This window comes from Coregonus lavaretus (assembly GCF_964263955.1).
Source record: "Coregonus lavaretus genome assembly, contig: SUPER_35_unloc_2, whole genome shotgun sequence".
NCBI classification, from domain to species: domain Eukaryota; kingdom Metazoa; phylum Chordata; class Actinopteri; order Salmoniformes; family Salmonidae; genus Coregonus; species Coregonus lavaretus.
Window position 1 is genome coordinate 239761 of NW_028167180.1, and position 20000 is coordinate 259760.

General features: G+C 45.7%; 1 protein-coding gene across 1 annotated transcript in view; it reads right to left on the reverse strand.

Moving 5' to 3' along the window:
* Window positions 1-3776: 3776 nt before the first annotated feature.
* The window catches only part of LOC311110201 (uncharacterized protein), a gene marked incomplete at both ends in the record, with an annotated part of 397005 nt that continues 380781 nt past the window's right edge, over window positions 3777-20000 (reverse strand). The window contains 2 exons of the mRNA XM_084188747.1: window positions 3777-3907; window positions 5141-5280. Coding sequence (XP_084044873.1) covers window positions 3777-3907; window positions 5141-5280 — 271 coding nt within the window. The remainder of the gene's footprint in view (window positions 3908-5140; window positions 5281-20000) is intronic.

Genomic DNA, 20000 nt, shown 5'->3' on the forward strand with positions numbered 1-20000 from the left:
ATTGATATACACGGAGAAAAGTGTCGGCCCAAGAATTGAACCCTGTGGCACCCCCATAGAGACTGCCATAGGTCCAGACAACAGGCCCTCCGATTTGACACACTGAACTCTATCTGAGAAGTAGTTGGTGAACCAGGCGAGGCAGTCATTTGAGAAACCAAGGCTATTTTGTCTGCCAATAAGAATGCGGTGGTTGACAGAGTCGAAAGCCTTGGCCAGGTCGATGAAGACGGCTGCACAGTACTGTCTATTATCAATCGCGGTTATAATATCGTTTAGGACCTTGAGCGTGGCTGAAGTGCACCCGTGACCAGCTCGGAAACCGGATTGCATAGCGGAGAAGGTACGGTGGTATTCGAAATGGTCGGTGATCTGTTTGTTAACTTGGCTTTCAAATACTTTCGAAAGGCAGGGCAGGATGGATATAGGTCTGTAGCAGTTTGGATCTAGAGTGTCACCCCCTTTGAAGAGGGGGATGACCGCGGCAGCTTTCCAATCTCTGGGGATCTCAGACGTTATGAAAGAGAGGTTGAACAGACTAGTAATAGGGGTTGCGACAATTTCGGCGGCTAGTTTTAGAAAGAAAGGGTCCAGATTGTCTAGCCCAGCTGATTTGTAGGGGTCCAGATTTTGCAGCGCTTTCAAAACATCAGCTGTCTGAATTTGTGTGAAGGAGAAGCGGGGGGGGGGGGGCATGGGCAAGTTGCAGCAGAGGGTGCAGAGTTGGTGGCCGGGTTAGTGGTAGCCAGATGGAAAGCATGGCCAGCTGTAGCAAAATGCTTGTTGAAATTCTCGATTATTGTAGATTTATCGGTGGTGATAGTGTTTCCTAGCCTCAGTGCAGTGGGCAGCTGGGAGGAAGTGCTCTTATTCTCCATGGACTTTACAGTGTCCCAAAACTTTTTAGAGTTAGTGCTACAGGATGCAAATTTCTGTTTGAAAAAGTTAGCCTTTGCTTTCCTGACTGCTTGTGTATATTGGTTCCTAACTTCCCTGAAAAGTTGCATATCGCGGGGGCTATTTGATGCTAATGCTGTACGCCACAGGATGTTTTTGTGCTGGTCAAGGGCAGTCAAGTCTGAGGAGAACCAGGGGCTATATCGGTTCTTAGTTCTGTATTTTTTGAATGGGGCATGTTTATTTAAGATTGAGAGGAAATTACTTTTAAGGAACAACCAGGCATCCTCTACTGACGGAATGAGATCTATATCCATCCAGGATACCTGGGCCAGGTCAATTAGGAAGGCCTGCTCGCTAAAGTGTTTTAGGGAGCGTTTGACAGTGATGAGGGGTGGTCGTTTGACCGCGGACCCGTTACGGACGCAGGCAATAAGGCAGTGATCGCTGAGATCCTGGTTGAAGACAGCTGAGGTGTATTTAGAGGGTATGTTAGTCAGGATGATATCTATGAGGGTACCCATGTTTATGGATTTAGGGTTGTACCTGGTAGGTTCGTTGATCATTTGCGTGAGGTTGAGGGCATCTAGCTTGGATTGTAGGATGGCTGGGGTATTAACCATATCCCAATTTAGGTCACCAAGCAGTACAAACTCTGAGGATAAATGGGGGGCAATCAATTCACATATGGTGTCCAGGGCACAGCTGGGGGCTGAGGGGGGTCTGTAGCAAGCGGCAACAGTGAGAGACTTATTTCTGGAAAGGTGGATTTTTAGAAGTAGAAGCTCAAACTGTTTGGGCACAGACCTAGATAGTATGATAGAGCTCTGCAGGCTATCTCTACAGTAGATTGCAACTCCACCCCCTTTGGCAGTTCTATCTAGACGGAAAATGTTATAGTTGGGGATGGAAATTTCAGAATTTTTGGTGGCCTTCCTGAGCCAGGATTCAGACACTGCTAGAACATCAGGGTTGGCAGAGTGTGCTAACGCAGTGAATAACTGAAACTTAGGAAGTAGACTTCTGATATTTATGTGCAAGAAACCAAGACTTTTGCGATTACAGAAGTCATCAAATGATAGCGCCTGGGGAGTAGGAGTGATACTGAGGGCTGCAGGGCCTGGGTTAGCCTCTACATCACCAGAGGAACAGAGGAGGACTAGAATAAGGATACGGCTAAAGGCTTTAAGAACTGGTCTTCTAGTGCGTTGGGTACATAGAATAAAGGGGGCAGATTTCCGGGTGTTATAGAAAAGATTCAGGGCATTATGTACAGACAAGGATATGGAAGGATATGAGTAAAGTGGAGGTAAACGTAAGCGTCGGGTAACAATGAAAGAGATAGCATCGCTGGAGGCATCAATTGAGTCGGTCTCCGCGTGTATAGGGGGAGGGGCAAAGGAGCTATCTAAGGCAGGTTTAGCTAGGCTGGGGGGTCTACAGTGATATAGTACAATTAGAAATAACCGAAACAACAATAAACTAACCATGTTTGGGCTGAGGCTAAACATAAACAGGATGTAGTACCGTAAAAAGGAACAGTCCAGCAGACATCAGCTATATAGCTGAGTTATCATAAGGTCCGGTGGTGAAGCACTAGTGAGTAAGAGGCCACGGCTAGCGTGTGCTAGCGGGCCGGGGCTAGCAGATGGATGGAATCTTCGTGGTTAACGTCGTAACCACATCAGACGATTTCGTCGGCAGACCAGTCGTGTAGGATCGGCGGGGCTCCGTGTCAACACTAGGTGGTCCCGTCCGGTTGACAGAGAGGTAGATAGCCGGGAGATGGGCCTAGCTCAGGATGATTAGCCAGACCACAGCGTCCGTTTTGTTGTAGCTAGCTGGTAGCAATGAATCCGGAGTTAAAGGTCCAGTGATTCAGTGATTCCGGCGGAAAAACTGATATGTTCTGGGTCGATAACGCGCTCTGCAGACTGGCCGAATATCCGGTGATTAATGTCCAGTGATTAAATTAATCCCGCAGAAAAAATCCAATGTTCTGGGTGAAAAACCGCTAGCTGTGGCTAATAGCAAGTAGCTAGTTAGCTGGCTAGCTGGCTAGCTAGTTTCAACTGGAGATTCTAGATTCTAGATAAAGGTAAGTCAATAATAGAATCCGTTCCACATTGAGTGAGGCGGGTTGCAGGAAAGTATATTTTGTAGAAGGATGAAAAGTCTGATAGGGAAATATGTACGAAAAATACAGAAAAATAGGGTATTTACAGGCTATTTACAGACATACGATAAAAACACAACAAGAACGGATTGCTCTGGTTGGGGTGTAGGGTTTGAGCATAGCCTGAAGGTAGGGAGAGCAGTTCCTCTTGCTGCTCCGTAGGTAAGTACCATGGTCTTGTAGTGGATGTGAGCTTCAACTGGTAGCCAGTGGAGTGTGCGGAGGAGCGAGGTGACATGGGAGAACTTAGGAAGGTTGAACACCAGGGGGGCTGCGGCATTCTGGATAAGTTGCAGGGGTTTGATGGCACAAGCAGGGAGCCCAGCCAACAGAGAGTTGCAGTAGTCCAGACGGGATATGGCGATCGCCTGGATTAGGACCTGCACCGCTTCCTGTGTGAGCGAGTCACTGCTTTGATGTTAGCAAAGAATGACAGAGTGTTGTCCAGGGTGTACGAGAGAGAGAGAGAGAGAGAGAGAGAGAGAGAGAGAGAGAGAGAGAGAGAGAGAGAGAGAGAGAGAGAGAGAGAGAGAGAGAGAGAGAGAGAGAGAGAGAGAGAGAGAGGAGAGAGACAGAGAGAGAGAGAGAGAGAGAGAGAGAGAGAGAGAGAGAGAGAGAATGAAGGAGGAAGTTATTTGCACTGTAGGCTGCTGTATGTGTTACAGTATGTTGTCATGGCGATGTTAAAAACGTTTTTCTCAATCTAGTGACTATAGTCTTCACATGTCAAGTCATTCCACACCTCCAGAGGATCCAGTCTATTTGTGTTCATCTCAGCACAGTCCTCCTCCCCCAGAAGGGCCCTGACTATCAGGCTGTACATCATACCAGTATCTACAGGGTAAACAACACAGAGAACCAGACAGTCAGACACTGTGGTACAAACATCCTCCTCAATCATAGACATAGACCATTGTTTTTTCAGCTTTAAAGCCACACTCTGTAAGATGAGCATTACAGTAGTCTCTATGGTTACCACTGTCTCTGTATGAGAGCTGTCCAGAGAGACCGGTCTGGGACTTTTTATTTGTGACGATGGACAGGACACTATCATACCAGGAAGATATAGATAATAGAGGGGAAGTGGAGAACAAAGTCTAGCTGTTAACATATATTAAATATCATATGTAACAGCCCCAAGATAATTCAGGGAGTTTCCAGAACTCCTCCTTCCTTTCACCTTTCTGCTGATTTGGACCCTCTGTTTACTCCCAAATATACCTCAACATGTTTAGGAGGTCCAGGACTACAAACATGGGTCATTATAATGTCCATACAATAGATGTGACACTACAAACTGCTCCAAGTGGATATTGAGGGTGGGTAGGCTTAACCAGTGAGGATGAGATGACAACAGAAACCACCAGGGCTCTCCTCTCACTTGATGAACCTGATTGGTTGAGGAGTTTTTGAGTGACAGCTGGTTGAACCACTTCACTTCCCTCTTTTGGGAACCATATAGGGGAACAACAGTCAAATATGAGCATTTAATATTGTGCTTATATGTAACTTGACAACAAAGACTGACTGTCAAAAATGATTAAGAAACATCCTTTGATACCCTTTGATATATCTACAACACTCATATACAGTGTATGTAATGGTGGTTTGGTAGGGTTGAGAATGTTTGCACCAGACCTAAATGGGAGCATGTAATATATGTAGCAAGTAAGAAGAATGTATTTGAATTGTAATTGATTAAATGCACTTCAGTAGAGTGTGCAAAAAGTCAAATGTACTAACTTCATGTTGTATCTGATGATGTGTGAAACATAACTACTGGTACACAGGAAGCTACAAACAGGAAATAAGTAGGACTTTTATTAATATGATACTACAAACAAATACAACAATAAGTGTGTTTGTAGGTTTGAGACAGCGAGAGAGAGAAAGAGAGAGAGAGAGAGAGAGGGAAGAGAGAGAGAGAGAGTGAGAGAGTGTGTGTGTGAGAGAGAGAGAGAGAGAGAGAGAGAGAGAGAGAGAGAGAGAAAGAGGAAGTTGTGTGCAGTGTAGGCTACTGTATGTGTTACAGTATGTTGTCATTGTGATGTTAAACCACTATCTCACAAATCCAGTTGAGTTTGCTGCCACATGACAAGTCATTCCATGCCTCATGAGGACTCCGACCTTTTTCTATGAGAGCACAGTCCTCCTCACCATATTCTGCATGGCCACCACCATTATCAGGCTGTTGTTGACACCAGTACCTAAAGGGTTAAAAACAGTCAGATATCATGGTTAATACCAGTACCTAAAGGGTAAAAACAGTCAGATATCATGGTTAATACCAGTACCTACAGGGTTAAAAACAGTCAGATATCATGGTTAATACCAGTACCTACAGGGTTAAAAACAGTCAGATATCATGGTTAATACCAGTACCTATAGGGTTAAAAACAGTCAGATATCATGGTTAATACCAGTACCTACAGGGTTAAAAACAGTCAGATATCATGGTTAATACCAGTACCTACAGGGTTAAAAACAGTCAGACTTCACAGTTAGAACATCACAATCCTAAATAATATACAGAAATGTTTCAGCTTAAATTCAACTTTGTTGACTCTATCAACAATTACAATAACCTGTATCGACAAAAGGTTGAATGAACGGAAAATTGCAGCCTTATTGACAGATTAGGTATCATTTCTCACCCTGTGGTCAGTTGGGTGCCGTCCACCCATTTCCAGGTCCCCTCATTGGCAGAGTCAGTCAGACCAATCCAGACTCTCTTCTTGAGGTTGATAAGAAATGTCTGTTGGTTGAGAAAGATAATATATATATACCTACAGTGAGGGAAAAAAGCATTTGATCCCCTGCTGATTTTGTACGTTTGTCCACTGACAAAGAAATGATCAGTCTATAATTTTAATGGTAGGTTTATTTGAACAGTGAGAGACAGAATAACAACAACAAAATCCAGAAAAACTCTTGTCAAAACTGTTATAAAATTGATTTGCATTTTAATGAGGGAAATAAGTATTTGACCCCCTCTCAATAAGAAAGATTTCTGGCTCCCAGGTGTATTTTATACAGGTAATGACCTGAGATTAGGAGCACACTCTTAAAGAGAGTGCTCCTAATCTCAGTTTGTTACCTTTATAAAAGACACCTGCCCACAGAAGCAATCAATCAATCAGATTCCAAACTCTCCACCATGGCCAAGACCAAAGAGCTCTCCAAGGATGTCAGGGACAAGATTCTAGACCTACACAAGGCTGGAATGGGCTACAAGACCATCGCCAAGCAGCTTGGTGAGAAGGTGACAAAAGTCGGTGCGATTATTCGCAAATGGAAGAAACACAAAAGACCTGTCAATCTCCCTCTGCCTGGGGCTCCATGCAAGATCTCACCTCGTGGAGTTGCAATGATCATGAGAACGGTGAGGAATCAGCCCAGAACTACACGGGAGGATCTTGTCAATGATCTCAAGGCAGCTGGGACCATAGTCACCAAGAAAACAATTGGTAACACACTACGCCGTGAAGGACTGAAATCCTGCAGCGCCCGCAAGGTCCCCCTGCTCAAGAAAGCACATATACATGCCCATCTGAAGTTTGCCAATGAACATCTGAATGATTCAGAGGAGAACTGGGTGAAAGTGTTGTGGTCAGATGAGACCAAAATGGAGCTCTTTGGCATCAACTCAACTCGCTGTGTTTGGAGGAGGAGGAATGCTGCCTATGACCCCAAGAACACCATCCCCACCGTCAAACATGGAGGTGGAAACATTATGCTTTGGGGGTGTTTTTCTGCTAAAGGGACAGGACAACTTCACCGCATCAAAGGGACGATGGACGGGGCCATGTACAGTCAAATCTTGGGTGAGAACCTCTTTCCCTCAGCCAGTGCATTGAAAATGGGTCATGGATGATGGGTATTCCAGCATGACAATGACCCAAAACACACGGCCAAGGCAACAAAGGAATGGCTCAAGAAGAAGCACATTAAGGTCCTGGAGTGGCCTAGCCAGTCTCCAGACCTTAATCCCATAGAAAATCTGTGGAGGGAGCTGAAGGTTCAAGTTGCCAAACGTCAGCCTCGAATACTTAATGAATTGGAGAAGATCTGCAAAGAGGAGTGGAACACAATCCCTCCTGAGATGTGTGCAAACCTGGTGGCCAACTACAAGAAACGTCTGACCTCTGTGATTGCCAACAAGGGTTTTGCCAACAAGTACTAAGTCATGTTTTGCAGAGGGGTCAAATACTTATTTCCCTCATTAAAATGCAAATCAATTTATAACATTTTTGACATGCGTTTTTCTGGATTTTTTTGTTGTTATTCTGTCTCTCACTGTTCAAATGAACCTACCATTAAAATTATAGACGGATAATGTCTTTGTCAGTGGGCAAACGTACAAAATCAGCAGGGATCAAATACTTTTTTCCCTCACTGTATACGTTTGATTATATCTACCCCCTGCACACTCATCTCTCTCTCTCTCTCTCTCTCTCTCTCTCTCTCTCTCTCTCTCTCTCTCTCTCTCTCTCTCTCTCTCTTCTCTCTCTCTCTCTCTCTCTTCCTCTCACTCTCATCTATTCATGTTTATGATCACCAGGTCTGCTCCTCTTTCCATACAGTCCTCTCTGCTCTCGTTCCAGGTTTTAGTCTCAGTAGACAGGAAGTACCAACTGGATTCAAACTTCTGCCAGCCTTCAGAACAGGTTTGTTCTACAACATCAAAAACATGAATTTCCTTCAACTTATCAAACTAAACAGTTAATGAAAGAATACAGACACACTTTAAAGTGTGTGGGATTAATAATAATGTATTACTGTAGGTGTACTCACTGAGATTGGTAAGCCTCCTGTTAAGAATCTCTCTCTCAGTCTGTAGCTGGTCTCTCTCTTCAGTCAGGTTGTTGTAACTGGTCTGTAGCTGGTCTCTCTCTTCAGTCAGGGTGTTGTAACTGGTTTGTAGCTGGTCTCTCTCTTCAGTCAGGTTGTTATAACTGGCCTGTAGCTGGTTTCTCTCTTTTGAGTCGCGATGACCAATGACTCCACCTGTAAAAGGGTCAAGTTAATCAAACATGTAACTACCATACCATTAATGATTAAGTATGATTAAGTAAGCTACTGAAGTCTCTTTGATAACATACTAAACTTACAGTAGACAGACAGGCCTATGATCCCAGCCAGTAGGAGAACACACAGCAGCCCCAGACACACTGCAGCAACTCCAGAGGGTCTCTTCCACCACTGAACATGAACTGAATCACAAATTATTAAAGTAAGAACTTTGGTAATGTGTTTTACTGTATCATCCAGGATTGGAACAAATACAGTGCACTCTGAAAGTATTCAAACCCCTTCACTATTTCGACATTTTGTTACATTAGAGCCTTTTTATGAAATTGATTAAATTGTTGTTTTTTTCCTCATCAATCTACACACAATACCCCATAATGACAAAGCAAAAACAGGTTTTTAGAAATTGTAGGAAATAAAAAAACTGTAAAAATAACAGAAATACCTTATTTACATAAGTATTCAGACCCTATACTGAGTACTTCGTTGAAGCATCTTTGGCAGTGGCTGGGAGCGGTTACTGCACAGCTATTTTCAGGTCTCTCCAAAGATGTTAAATCGGGTTCAAGTCCGAGCTCTGGCTCGGCCCCTCAAGGATATTCAGAGACTTGTCCCGAAGCCACTTGTGCATTGTCTTGGCTGTGTGCTTAGGGTCGTTGTCCTGTTGGAAGGTGAACATTCGCCCCAGTCTGAGGTCCTGAGCGCTCTGGAGCAGGTTTTCAAGGATCTCTCTGTTCTTCGCTCTGTTCATCGTTCCCTCGATCCTGACTAGTCTCCCAGTCCCTGCCGCTAAAAAACACCATGCTTCAACGTAGGGATGGTGCCAGGTTCCCTCCGGACGTGACGCTTGGCATTCAGGCTAAAGAGATGAATCTTGGTTTCATCAGACCAGAGAATCTTGTTTCTCATGGTCTGAGAGTCCTTTAGGTGCCTTTTGGCAAACTCCAAGCCGGCTGTTATGTGCCTTTTACTGAGGAGTGGCTTCTGTCTGGCCACTCCACCATAATGGCCTGATTGGTGGAGTGCTGCAGAGATGGTTGTCCTTCTGTAAGATTATCCCATCTCCACATAGGAACTCTGGAGCTCTGTCAGAGTGACCATCGGGTTCTTGGTCACCTCCCTGACCAAGGCCCTTCTTCCCGATTGCTAAGTTTGGCCGGGCGGCCAGCTCTAGAAAGACTCTTGAGGGTTCCAAACTTCTTCCATTTAAGAATGATGGAGGCCACTGTGTTCTTGGGGACCTGTAAAACTGCAGACATTTTTTGGTACCCTTCCCCAGATTTGTGCCTCGACAATTCTGTCTCGGAGCTCTACGGACAATTCCTTCGACCTCATGGCTTGGTTTTTGCTCTGACATGCACTGCCAACTGTGGACCCTTATATAGACATGTTTGTGCCTTTCCAAATCATGTCCAATCAATAGAATTTACCAATGGACTCCAATCAAGTTGTAGAAACATCTCAAGGATGATCAATGGAAACAGGATGTACCTGAGCTCAATTTCGAGTCTAATAGCAAAGCGTCTGAATACTTATGTAAATAAGGTATTTCTGTTTTTTCTTTTAAAAAAAAATCAATTTTCGAATAAGGCTGTAACGTAACAAAATGTGGAAAAAGTCAAGGGGTCTGAATACTTTCCAAATACACTGTAAAATTATAATACTACAGGGTAAACTCACCTGTTGAATGTATTGTGTGTGTAATTTATTTGTGTGTGTGTACATGTGTTTGTTTGTTTGTTTGTGTGTGTGTGTGTGTGTGTGTGTGTGTGTGTGTGTGTGTGTGTGTGTGTGTGTGTGTGTTTGATCTTACCTGAAGTAACAACTCCATCTCTTGGACTGGGCTTGAAGGCTCTTACGTTGGCATATAATTGGCCATCAATGTCTGTGTTCTTCATTGCATCAGGCTCGTCGTCTTGAAATCCATCTGAGTTTTCATAGACTCTCTCTGACATCTTAACACACTTGTGGTCAAATACAGTAACTTCTACTTCTAACCTCAACTCTAATGTACATCTGTACCTGTCTTCTCCCTACACTGTCCTGAGTCTGTGTGACTTACTGTAGTGACACTATTTACTAAACTGTCAACCACAGTGAAGGGGAAACTGTCAAATTAACACAACACTGGCCACCACGTGACCACGTGACTTCCACCAGCCTTAGTTTCTAATCTAAACATGTTTGTTTCCCACAGTGCCCATCAGTTTTAAACATATGATTCAACTGAAGTGAAAATATACTACATGATATGACTCTATCTCATGCTATGTGATGTATGTATGAATTCACAGGGTCCCAATTTGGGATCTGCTAAAATAAATTGGGATCCTGTTAATTCACATATACAGCCGTCAAATGGAGGCCACATAATGGCTGTCACTCTGTGACCGGGGGTGTAGGGGAAAGTTGCCCCTAGTATATGTCTAGTATGTTTGCACAAGGCCTAAATTGGAGCATGTAAATATCTGAAGCAGGTAAGAAGAATGTATTTGAATAGATGAAATGCACCTCATGCAGAGAGGGAACAAAGTCAAATGTACTGACTTCATGTTGTATCTAATGATGTGTGAAACATAACTACTGGTGCACAGGAAGCTACAAACAGGAAAGAAGGACTTTTATTAATATACTATGTTTGCCTTGTGTGGGTGAGAGAGAGAGAGAGAGAGAGAGAGAGAGAGAGAGAGAGAGAGAGAGAGAGAGAGAGAGAGGAGAGAGAGAGAGAGAGAGAGAGAGAGAGAAAGAGAGAGAAAGGGAGGAAGTTGTGTGAAGTGTAGGCTACTGTATGTGTTACAGTGTGTTGTCATGGTGATATTAAACCACTTTTTCACAAATCCAGCTGAGTTTGCTGTCACAGCACAAGTCATTCCTTCAGAGGACTCTGATCTTTGTGTATCTCAGCACAGTCCTCCTTTCCAGTAGGACCTGCATTATCAGGCTGTTGGTCATACATTACTATCTACAGTTACAGCTGTAGTGTTGGTGACGGAGACCTGGGTGGATGTAGTACTAACTAAAGGTACAGATGTAGTGTTGCTGACAGAGACCTGGGTGGACGTAGTACTAACTACAGGTACAGATGTAGTGTTGGTGACAGAGACCTGGGTGGACGTAGTACTAACTACAGGTACAGCTGTAGTGTTGGTGACAGAGACCTGGGTGGACGTAGTACTAACTATGGGTACAGCTGTGGTGTTGGTGACAGAGACCTGGGTGGACGTAGTACTAACTATGGGTACAGCTGTGGTGTTGGTGACAGAGACCTGGGTGGACGTAGTAATAACTACAGGTACAGATCTAGTGTTTGTGACAGAGACCTGGGTGGACGTAGTACTAACTACAGGTACAGCTGTAGTGTTGGTGACAGAGACCTGGGTGGACGTAGTACTAACTACAGGTACAGCTGTAGTGTTGGTGACAGAGACCTGGGTGGACATAGTACTAACTACAGGTACAGATGTAGTGTTGGTGACAGAGACCTGGGTGGACGTAGTACTAACTACAGGTACAGCTGTAGTGTTGGTGACAGAGACCTGGGTGGACGTAATACTAACTATAGGTACAGCTGTAGTGTTGGTGACAGATACCTGGGTGGATGTAGTACTAACTACAGGTACAGCTGTAGTGTTGGTGACAGAGACCTGGGTGGACGTAGTACTAACTACAGGTACAGCTGTAGTGTTGGTGACAGAGACCTGGGTGGATGTAGTACTAACTAAAGGTACAGCTGTAGTGTTGGTGACAGAGACCTGGGTGGATGTAGCACTAACTACAGGTACAGCTGTGGTGTTGGTGCCAGAGGCCTGAGTGGATGTAGTACTAACTACAGGTACAGCTGTGGTGTTGGTGCCAGAGACCTGGGTGGATGTAGTACTAACTACAGGTACAGATATAGTGTTGGTGACAGAGACCTGGGTGGATGTAGTACTAACTACAGGTACAGCTGTAGTGTTGGTGACAGAGACCTGGGTGGACGTAGTACTAACTACAGGTACAGCTGTAGTGTTGGTGACAGAGACCTGGGTGGACGTAGTACTAACTACAGGTACAGCTGTAGTGTTGGTGACAGAGACCTGGGTGGACGTAATACTAGCTACAGGTACAGCTGTAGTGTTGGTGACAGATACCTGGGTGGATGTAGTACTAACTACAGGTACAGCTGTAGTGTTGGTGACAGAGACCTGGGTGGACGTAGTACTAACTACAGGTACAGCTGTAGTGTTGGTGACAGAGACCTGGGTGGATGTAGTACTAACTACAGGTGCAGCTGTGGTGTTGGTGACACAGAGACCTGGGTGGATGTAGTACTAACTAAAGGTACAGCTGTAGTGTTGGTGACAGAGACCTGGGTGGATGTAGCACTAACTACAGGTACAGCTGTGGTGTTGGTGCCAGAGGCCTGAGTGGATGTAGTACTAACTACAGGTACAGCTGTAGTGTTGGTGACAGAGACCTGGGTGGATGTAGTACTAACTACAGGTACAGCTGTGGTGTTGGTGCCAGAGACCTGGGTGGATGTAGTACTAACTACAGGTACAGATGTAGTGTTGGTGACAGAGACCTGGGTGGATGTAGTACTAACTACAGGTACAGCTGTAGTGTTGGTGACAGAGACCTGGGTGGACGTAGTACTAACTACAGGTACAGCTGTAGTGTTGGTGACAGAGACCTGGGTGGACGTAGTACTAACTACAGGTACAGCTGTAGTGTTGGTGACAGAGACCTGGGTGGACGTAATACTAGCTACAGGTACAGCTGTAGTGTTGGTGACAGATACCTGGGTGGATGTAGTACTAACTACAGGTACAGCTGTAGTGTTGGTGACAGAGACCTGGGTGGACGTAGTACTAACTACAGGTACAGCTGTAGTGTTGGTGACAGAGACCTGGGTGGATGTAGTACTAACTACAGGTGCAGCTGTGGTGTTGGTGACACAGAGACCTGGGTGGATGTAGTACTAACTAAAGGTACAGCTGTAGTGTTGGTGACAGAGACCTGGGTGGATGTAGCACTAACTACAGGTACAGCTGTGGTGTTGGTGCCAGAGGCCTGAGTGGATGTAGTACTAACTACAGGTACAGCTGTAGTGTTGGTGACAGAGACCTGGGTGGATGTAGTACTAACTACAGGTACAGCTGTAGTGTTGGTGACAGAGACCTGGGTGGATGTAGTACTAACTACAGGTACAGCTGTAGTGTTGGTGACAGATACCTGGGTGGATGTAGTACTAACTACAGGTAGAGCTGTAGTGTTAGTGACAGAGGACTGGGTGGATGTAGTACTAACTACAGGTACAGCTGTAGTATTGGTGACGGAGACCTGGGTGGATGTAGTACTAACTACAGGTACAGATGTATTGTTGGTGACGGAGACCTGGGTGGATGTAGTACTAACTACAGGTACAGATGTAGTGTTGGTGAGGAAGACCTGGGTGGATGTAGTACTAACTACAGGTACAGATGTAGTGTTGGTGACGGAGACCTGGGTGGATGTAGTACTAACTACAGGTACAGATGTAGTGTTGGTGACGGAGACCTGGGTGGATGTAGTACTAACTACAGGTACAGCTGTAGTGTTGGTGACAGAGACCTGGGTGGATGTATTACTAACTACAGGTACAGATGTAGTGTTGGTGACAGAGACCTGGGTGGATGTAGTACTAACTACAGGTACAGATGTAGTGTTGGTGACAGAGACCTGGGTGGATGTAGTACTAACTACAGGTACAGCTGTAGTATTGGTGACAGAGACCTGGGTGGACGTAGTACTAACTACAGGTACAGATGTAGTGTTGGTGACAGATACCTGGGTGGATGTAGTACTAACTACAGGTACAGCTGTAGTGTTGGTGACAGAGACCTGGGTGGACGTAGTACTAACTACAGGTACAGCTGTAGTGTTGGTGACAGAGACCTGGGTGGATGTAGTACTAACTACAGGTGCAGCTGTGGTGTTGGTGACACAGAGACCTGGGTGGATGTAGTACTAACTAAAGGTACAGATGTAGTGTTGGTGACAGAGACCTGGGTGGATGTAGCACTAACTACAGGTACAGCTGTGGTGTTGGTGCCAGAGGCCTGAGTGGATGTAGTACTAACTACAGGTACAGCTGTAGTGTTGGTGAGAGAGACATGTGTGGATGTAGTACTAACTACTGGTACAGCTGTAGTGTTGGTGACAGAGACCTGGGTGGATGTAGTACTAACTACAGGTACAGCTGTAGTGTTGGTGACAGAGACCTGGGTGGATGTAGTACTAACTACAGGTAGAGCTGTAGTGTTGGTGACAGATACCTGGGTGGATGTAGTACTAACTACAGGTAGAGCTGTAGTGTTAGTGACAGAGGACTGGGTGGATGTAGTACTAACTACAGGTACAGCTGTAGTATTGGTGACGGAGACCTGGGTGGATGTAGTACTAATTACAGGTACAGATGTATTGTTGGTGACGGAGACCTGGGTGGATGTAGTACTAACTACAGGTACAGATGTAGTGTTGGTGAGGAAGACCTGGGTGGATGTAGTACTAACTACAGGTACAGATGTAGTGTTGGTGACGGAGACCTGGGTGGATGTAGTACTAACTACAGGTACAGATGTAGTGTTGGTGACGGAGACCTGGGTGGATGTAGTACTAACTACAGGTACAGCTGTAGTGTTGGTGACAGAGACCTGGGTGGATGTATTACTAACTACAGGTACAGATGTAGTGTTGGTGACAGAGACCTGGGTGGATGTAGTACTAACTACAGGTACAGATGTAGTGTTGGTGACAGAGACCTGGGTGGATGTAGTACTAACTACAGGTATAGCTGTAGTATTGGTGACAGAGACCTGGGTGGACAGAGTACTAACTACAGGTACAGATGTAGTGTTGGTGACAGAGACCTGGGTGGATGTAGTACTAACTACAGGTACAGATGTATTGTTGGTGACGGAGACCTGGGTGGATGTAGTACTAACTACAGGTACAGATGTAGTGTTGGTGAGGAAGACCTGGGTGGATGTAGTACTAACTACAGGTACAGATGTAGTGTTGGTGACGGAGACCTGGGTGGATGTAGTACTAACTACAGGTACAGATGTAGTGTTGGTGACGGAGACCTGGGTGGATGTAGTACTAACTACAGGTACAGCTGTAGTGTTGGTGACAGAGACCTGGGTGGATGTATTACTAACTACAGGTACAGATGTAGTGTTGGTGACAGAGACCTGGGTGGATGTAGTACTAACTACAGGTACAGCTGTAGTATTGGTGACAGAGACCTGGGTGGACATAGTACTAACTACAGGTACAGATGTAGTGTTGGTGACAGATACCTGGGTGGATGTAGTACTAACTACAGGTACAGCTGTAGTGTTGGTGACAGAGACCTGGGTGGACGTAGTACTAACTACAGGTACAGCTGTAGTGTTGGTGACAGAGACCTGGGTGGATGTAGTACTAACTACAGGTGCAGCTGTGGTGTTGGTGACACAGAGACCTGGGTGGATGTAGTACTAACTAAAGGTACAGCTGTAGTGTTGGTGACAGAGACCTGGGTGGATGCAGCACTAACTACAGGTACAGCTGTGGTGTTGGTGCCAGAGGCCTGAGTGGATGTAGTACTAACTACAGGTACAGCTGTAGTGTTGGTGACAGAGACCTGGGTGGATGTAGTACTAACTACAGGTACAGCTGTAGTGTTGGTGACAGAGACCTGGGTGGATGTAGTACTAACTACAGGTACAGCTGTAGTGTTGGTGACAGAGACCTGGGTGGATGTAGTACTAACTACAGGTACAGCTGTAGTGTTGGGGACAGATACCTGGGTGGATGTAGTACTAACTACAGGTAGAGCTGTAGTGTTAGTGACAGAGGACTGGGTGGATGTAGTACTAACTACAGGTACAGCTGTAGTATTGGTGACGGAGACCTGGGTGGATGTAGTACTAACTACAGGTACAGATGTAGTGTTGGTGAGGAAGACCTGGGTGGATGTAGTACTAACTACAGGTACAGATGTAGTGTTGGTGACAGAGACCTGGGTGGATGTAGTACTAACTACAGGTACAGATGTAGTGTTGGTGACGGAGACCTGGGTGGATGTAGTACTAACTACAGGTACAGCTGTAGTGTTGGTGACAGAGACCTGGGTGGATGTATTACTAACTACAGGTACAGATGTAGTGTTGGTGACAGAGACCTGGGTGGATGTAGTACTAACTACAGGTACAGCTGTAGTATTGGTGACAGAGACCTGGGTGGACGTATTACTAACTACAGGTACAGATGTAGTGTTGGTGACAGAGACCTGGGTGGATGTAGTACTAACTACTGGTACAGCTGTAGTGTTGGTGACAGAGACCTGGGTGGATGTAGTACTAACTACAGGTAGAGCTGTAGTGTTGGTGACAGAGGACTGGGTGGATGTAGTACTAACTACAGGTACAGCTGTAGTATTGGTGACGGAGACCTGGGTGGATGTAGTACTAACTACAGGTACAGATGGAGTGTTGGTGACGGAGACCTGGGTGGATGTAGTACTAACTACAGGTACAGATGTAGTGTTGGTGACAGAGACCTGGGTGGATGTAGTACTAACTACTGGTACAGCTGTAGTGTTGGTGACAGAGACCTGGGTGGATGTAGTACTAACTACAGGTAGAGCTGTAGTGTTGGTGACAGAGGACTGGGTGGATGTAGTACTAACTACAGGTACAGCTGTAGTATTGGTGACGGAGACCTGGGTGGATGTAGTACTAACTACAGGTACAGATGGAGTGTTGGTGACGGAGACCTGGGTGGATGTAGTACTAACTACAGGTACAGATGTAGTGTTGGTGACAGAGACCTGGGTGGATGTAGTACTAACTACAGGTACAGATGTAGTGTTGGTGACAGAGACCTGGGTGGACGTAGTACTAACTACAGGTACAGCTGTAGTGTTGGTGACAGAGACCTGGGTGGACGTAGTACTAACTACAGGTACAGCTGTAGTGTTGGTGACAGAGACCTGGGTGGACGTAGTACTAACTACAGGTACAGCTGTAGTGTTGGTGACAGAGACCTGGGTGGATGTAGTACTAACTACAGGTACAGATGTAGTGTTGGTGACAGAGACCTGGGTGGACATAGCACTAACTACAGGTACAGATGTAGTGTTGGTGACAGAGACCTGGGTGGATATAGTACTAACTACAGGTACAGCTGTAGTGTAGGTGACGGAGACCTGGGTGGATGTAGTACTAACTACAGGTACAGATGTAGTGTTGATGACAGAGACCTAGGTGGATGTAGTACTAACTACAGGTACAGATGTAGTGTTGGTGACAGAGGACTGGGTGGATGTAGTACTAACTACAGGTACAGCTGTAGTGTTGGTGACAGAGACCTGGGTGGATGTAGTACTAACTACAGGTACAGCTGTAGTGTTGGTGACAGAGACCTGGGTGGATGTAGTACTAACTACAGGTACAGCTGTAGTATTGGTGACAGAGACCTGGGCCCAGTTTCACGAAAGCATATTAAGGCTAAATTAAACTTACAACAATAAGATCCTATGGTTGTAACGATGGACTTAGCCTTAACATGCTTTTGGGAAACAGGGCCCTTTGCTGTAGAGCTCACAAGCACCCCCACAGAGTCCTTCACTGAGCCCAGACACACACCCACGTTGCCTGCCTTGTCCACTACCACCAGCTCTACCTTCTTTGAATAGCAGGTGGCGGTGTAGGACACCCGGGTCACATTCTCTGCCCTGAGGCCCACCGCAGTAGAAGAAGAGGGTCCCGTTGCCCTGGCGCAGGGTGTTAACAACACAGTCACCTGGAGGAGAAGGAGGAGGAGAGAGGAGGAGGAGGAGGAGGAGGAGGAAGAGGAAGAGGAGGAGGAGGGGTTAATAGACAATACATTAGATATGTTATCAACAACGTTGAGGTCATTGTTAGGGTGTACAGTTCTATTGCTTTTCCAGTGAATAAGAGTGACTGGCTAAACACTGAGCTGGAGGACATTGGTCTATAGCCTATGTAAGTTAAGACAGTACCATTCCTGTGCTGCAGCGGAGAAGTCCTCCATGATGCTGGTGGCCCAGGGCAGATCCTCCTTGGTGACCTCAATGGCCTGACCTGGAGGAAGGGAGCACAGTATGTTCTAATTATTCTATAAGAAGATGTTAAGCACTTTGTGACAACTGCTTTATGAATAACATTGATTGATTGGTTGACCTCCAGAGGCCTGGACCTCGAGAGCTGAGCGTCTGATTTGGCCATCCGGTTGGAGGCTCCGCCCTGACAGGGGAAAGCCTACGACAACGACGTCTGGAGCGTAGGTTATCAGTCAACATGAGGAAAGGAGAGGAGAGGGGAGGGAGGAGAGGTAGAGAGAGGAGAGGAGAGGTAGAGAGAGGAGAGGTAGAGAGAGGAGAGGAGAGGTAGAGAGAGGAGAGTAGAGGTAGAGAGAGGAGAGGAAAGGTAGTGACAAGTTGATGACAGAATAGAGAGAGAGGAGAGTGTCAGAGAGAGAGAGAGATGAGAGTGAAAGAGAGAGAGATAGAAGAGCGAGAGAGAGAGAGAGAGAGAGAGAGAGAGAGAGAGAGAGAGAGAGAGAGAGAGAGAAGAGTGTCAGAAGGAGAGAGAGAGAGAGAGAGAAAGAGAGAAAGAGAGAGACAAACAGTGAAAGAGAGAGAGAGATAGAAAGAGACAAATAGAGAAAGAGAAAGAGAGAGATAGAAAGAGAAAGAAAGAGAGAGAGATGAAAGAGAGAAATATAAACAGTAGTGAAAGCCCTGGTAACCACAGACTTGGTGATCTCTATGAGGGTGGTTACAGTCAGTGGAGGCTGGTGGGATGAGCTATAGGAGGATTGGTTCATTGTAATGGCTGGAATGGAATTCATGGAACGGAGTGAAACGTGGTTTCAATATATTTGATGTGTTTGATACCGTTCCATTAATTCCATTCCAGCCATTACAACAAGCCTGTCCTCCTATTGCTCCTCCCACAAGCCTCCACTGGTTTGTATGTGCATGTGCTCTTTAGTGCAGTGTCTTTAGCAGGAGCATCGTTGAACACAAAGATCTCAGAGGAGGGTGGCGCCGCCATGAGGGCCATCTGGGAATTACAACATACACACCAGAGAGTCAGACCACACTGGGATCAAGTACTGGAACTCTATGGGAAATAAAATTTTCAGTCCACTGGCTAACTAACCAGCTCTGGCAGAGTTGCAAAAACAGGCAACCACATTTCAAATGCAGCCGTTCAAATACACCCTTAATATTGGCACTGTGAAAATAACTTTTCATGACATCACCTGTACATACACACGCACACACACACACACACACACACAAACAAACACACAAACACGCGCGCGCACACACACACACACACACACACACACACACACACACACCTGTAGTCCCAACAGGCACAGCTCTGGTACGTCTCCTACTCCTGATGCTGTCAGGGTGTTGATGCTCTGTTTGAAAATGTCTGTGTTTATTGTGATGATCAGAGGCCCAAAACCTGCAAACACACACACACACACACACACACACCACAAATAGCTAATTGTGTAAGACTTGATCGAACGTGAAAATTAATTGTTATTCCACACAAGTAAAAATAAAATAAGTTTGTGTTAAAACAGTCATTCTGCTCCCAGTTTCAGGGCAGGCACTTGGCATGTGGTTTGACAATAATGTTGGAGTGGGACAGCACTAACAGATGTGGGACCAGGCTAACACCCACCTGGGTCGTTGAAGGGGACCAGGATGTATGATGAAGGTTCCTGCTGGGTTCCTCTCTTACTGTCCATGATGGAGAAGGACTCGCTTAGCCTCAGTGATGTCATCACTCATACTGCCTGTGGTGTCGATGACAAAACACAACACTGACGACTGGGTGTT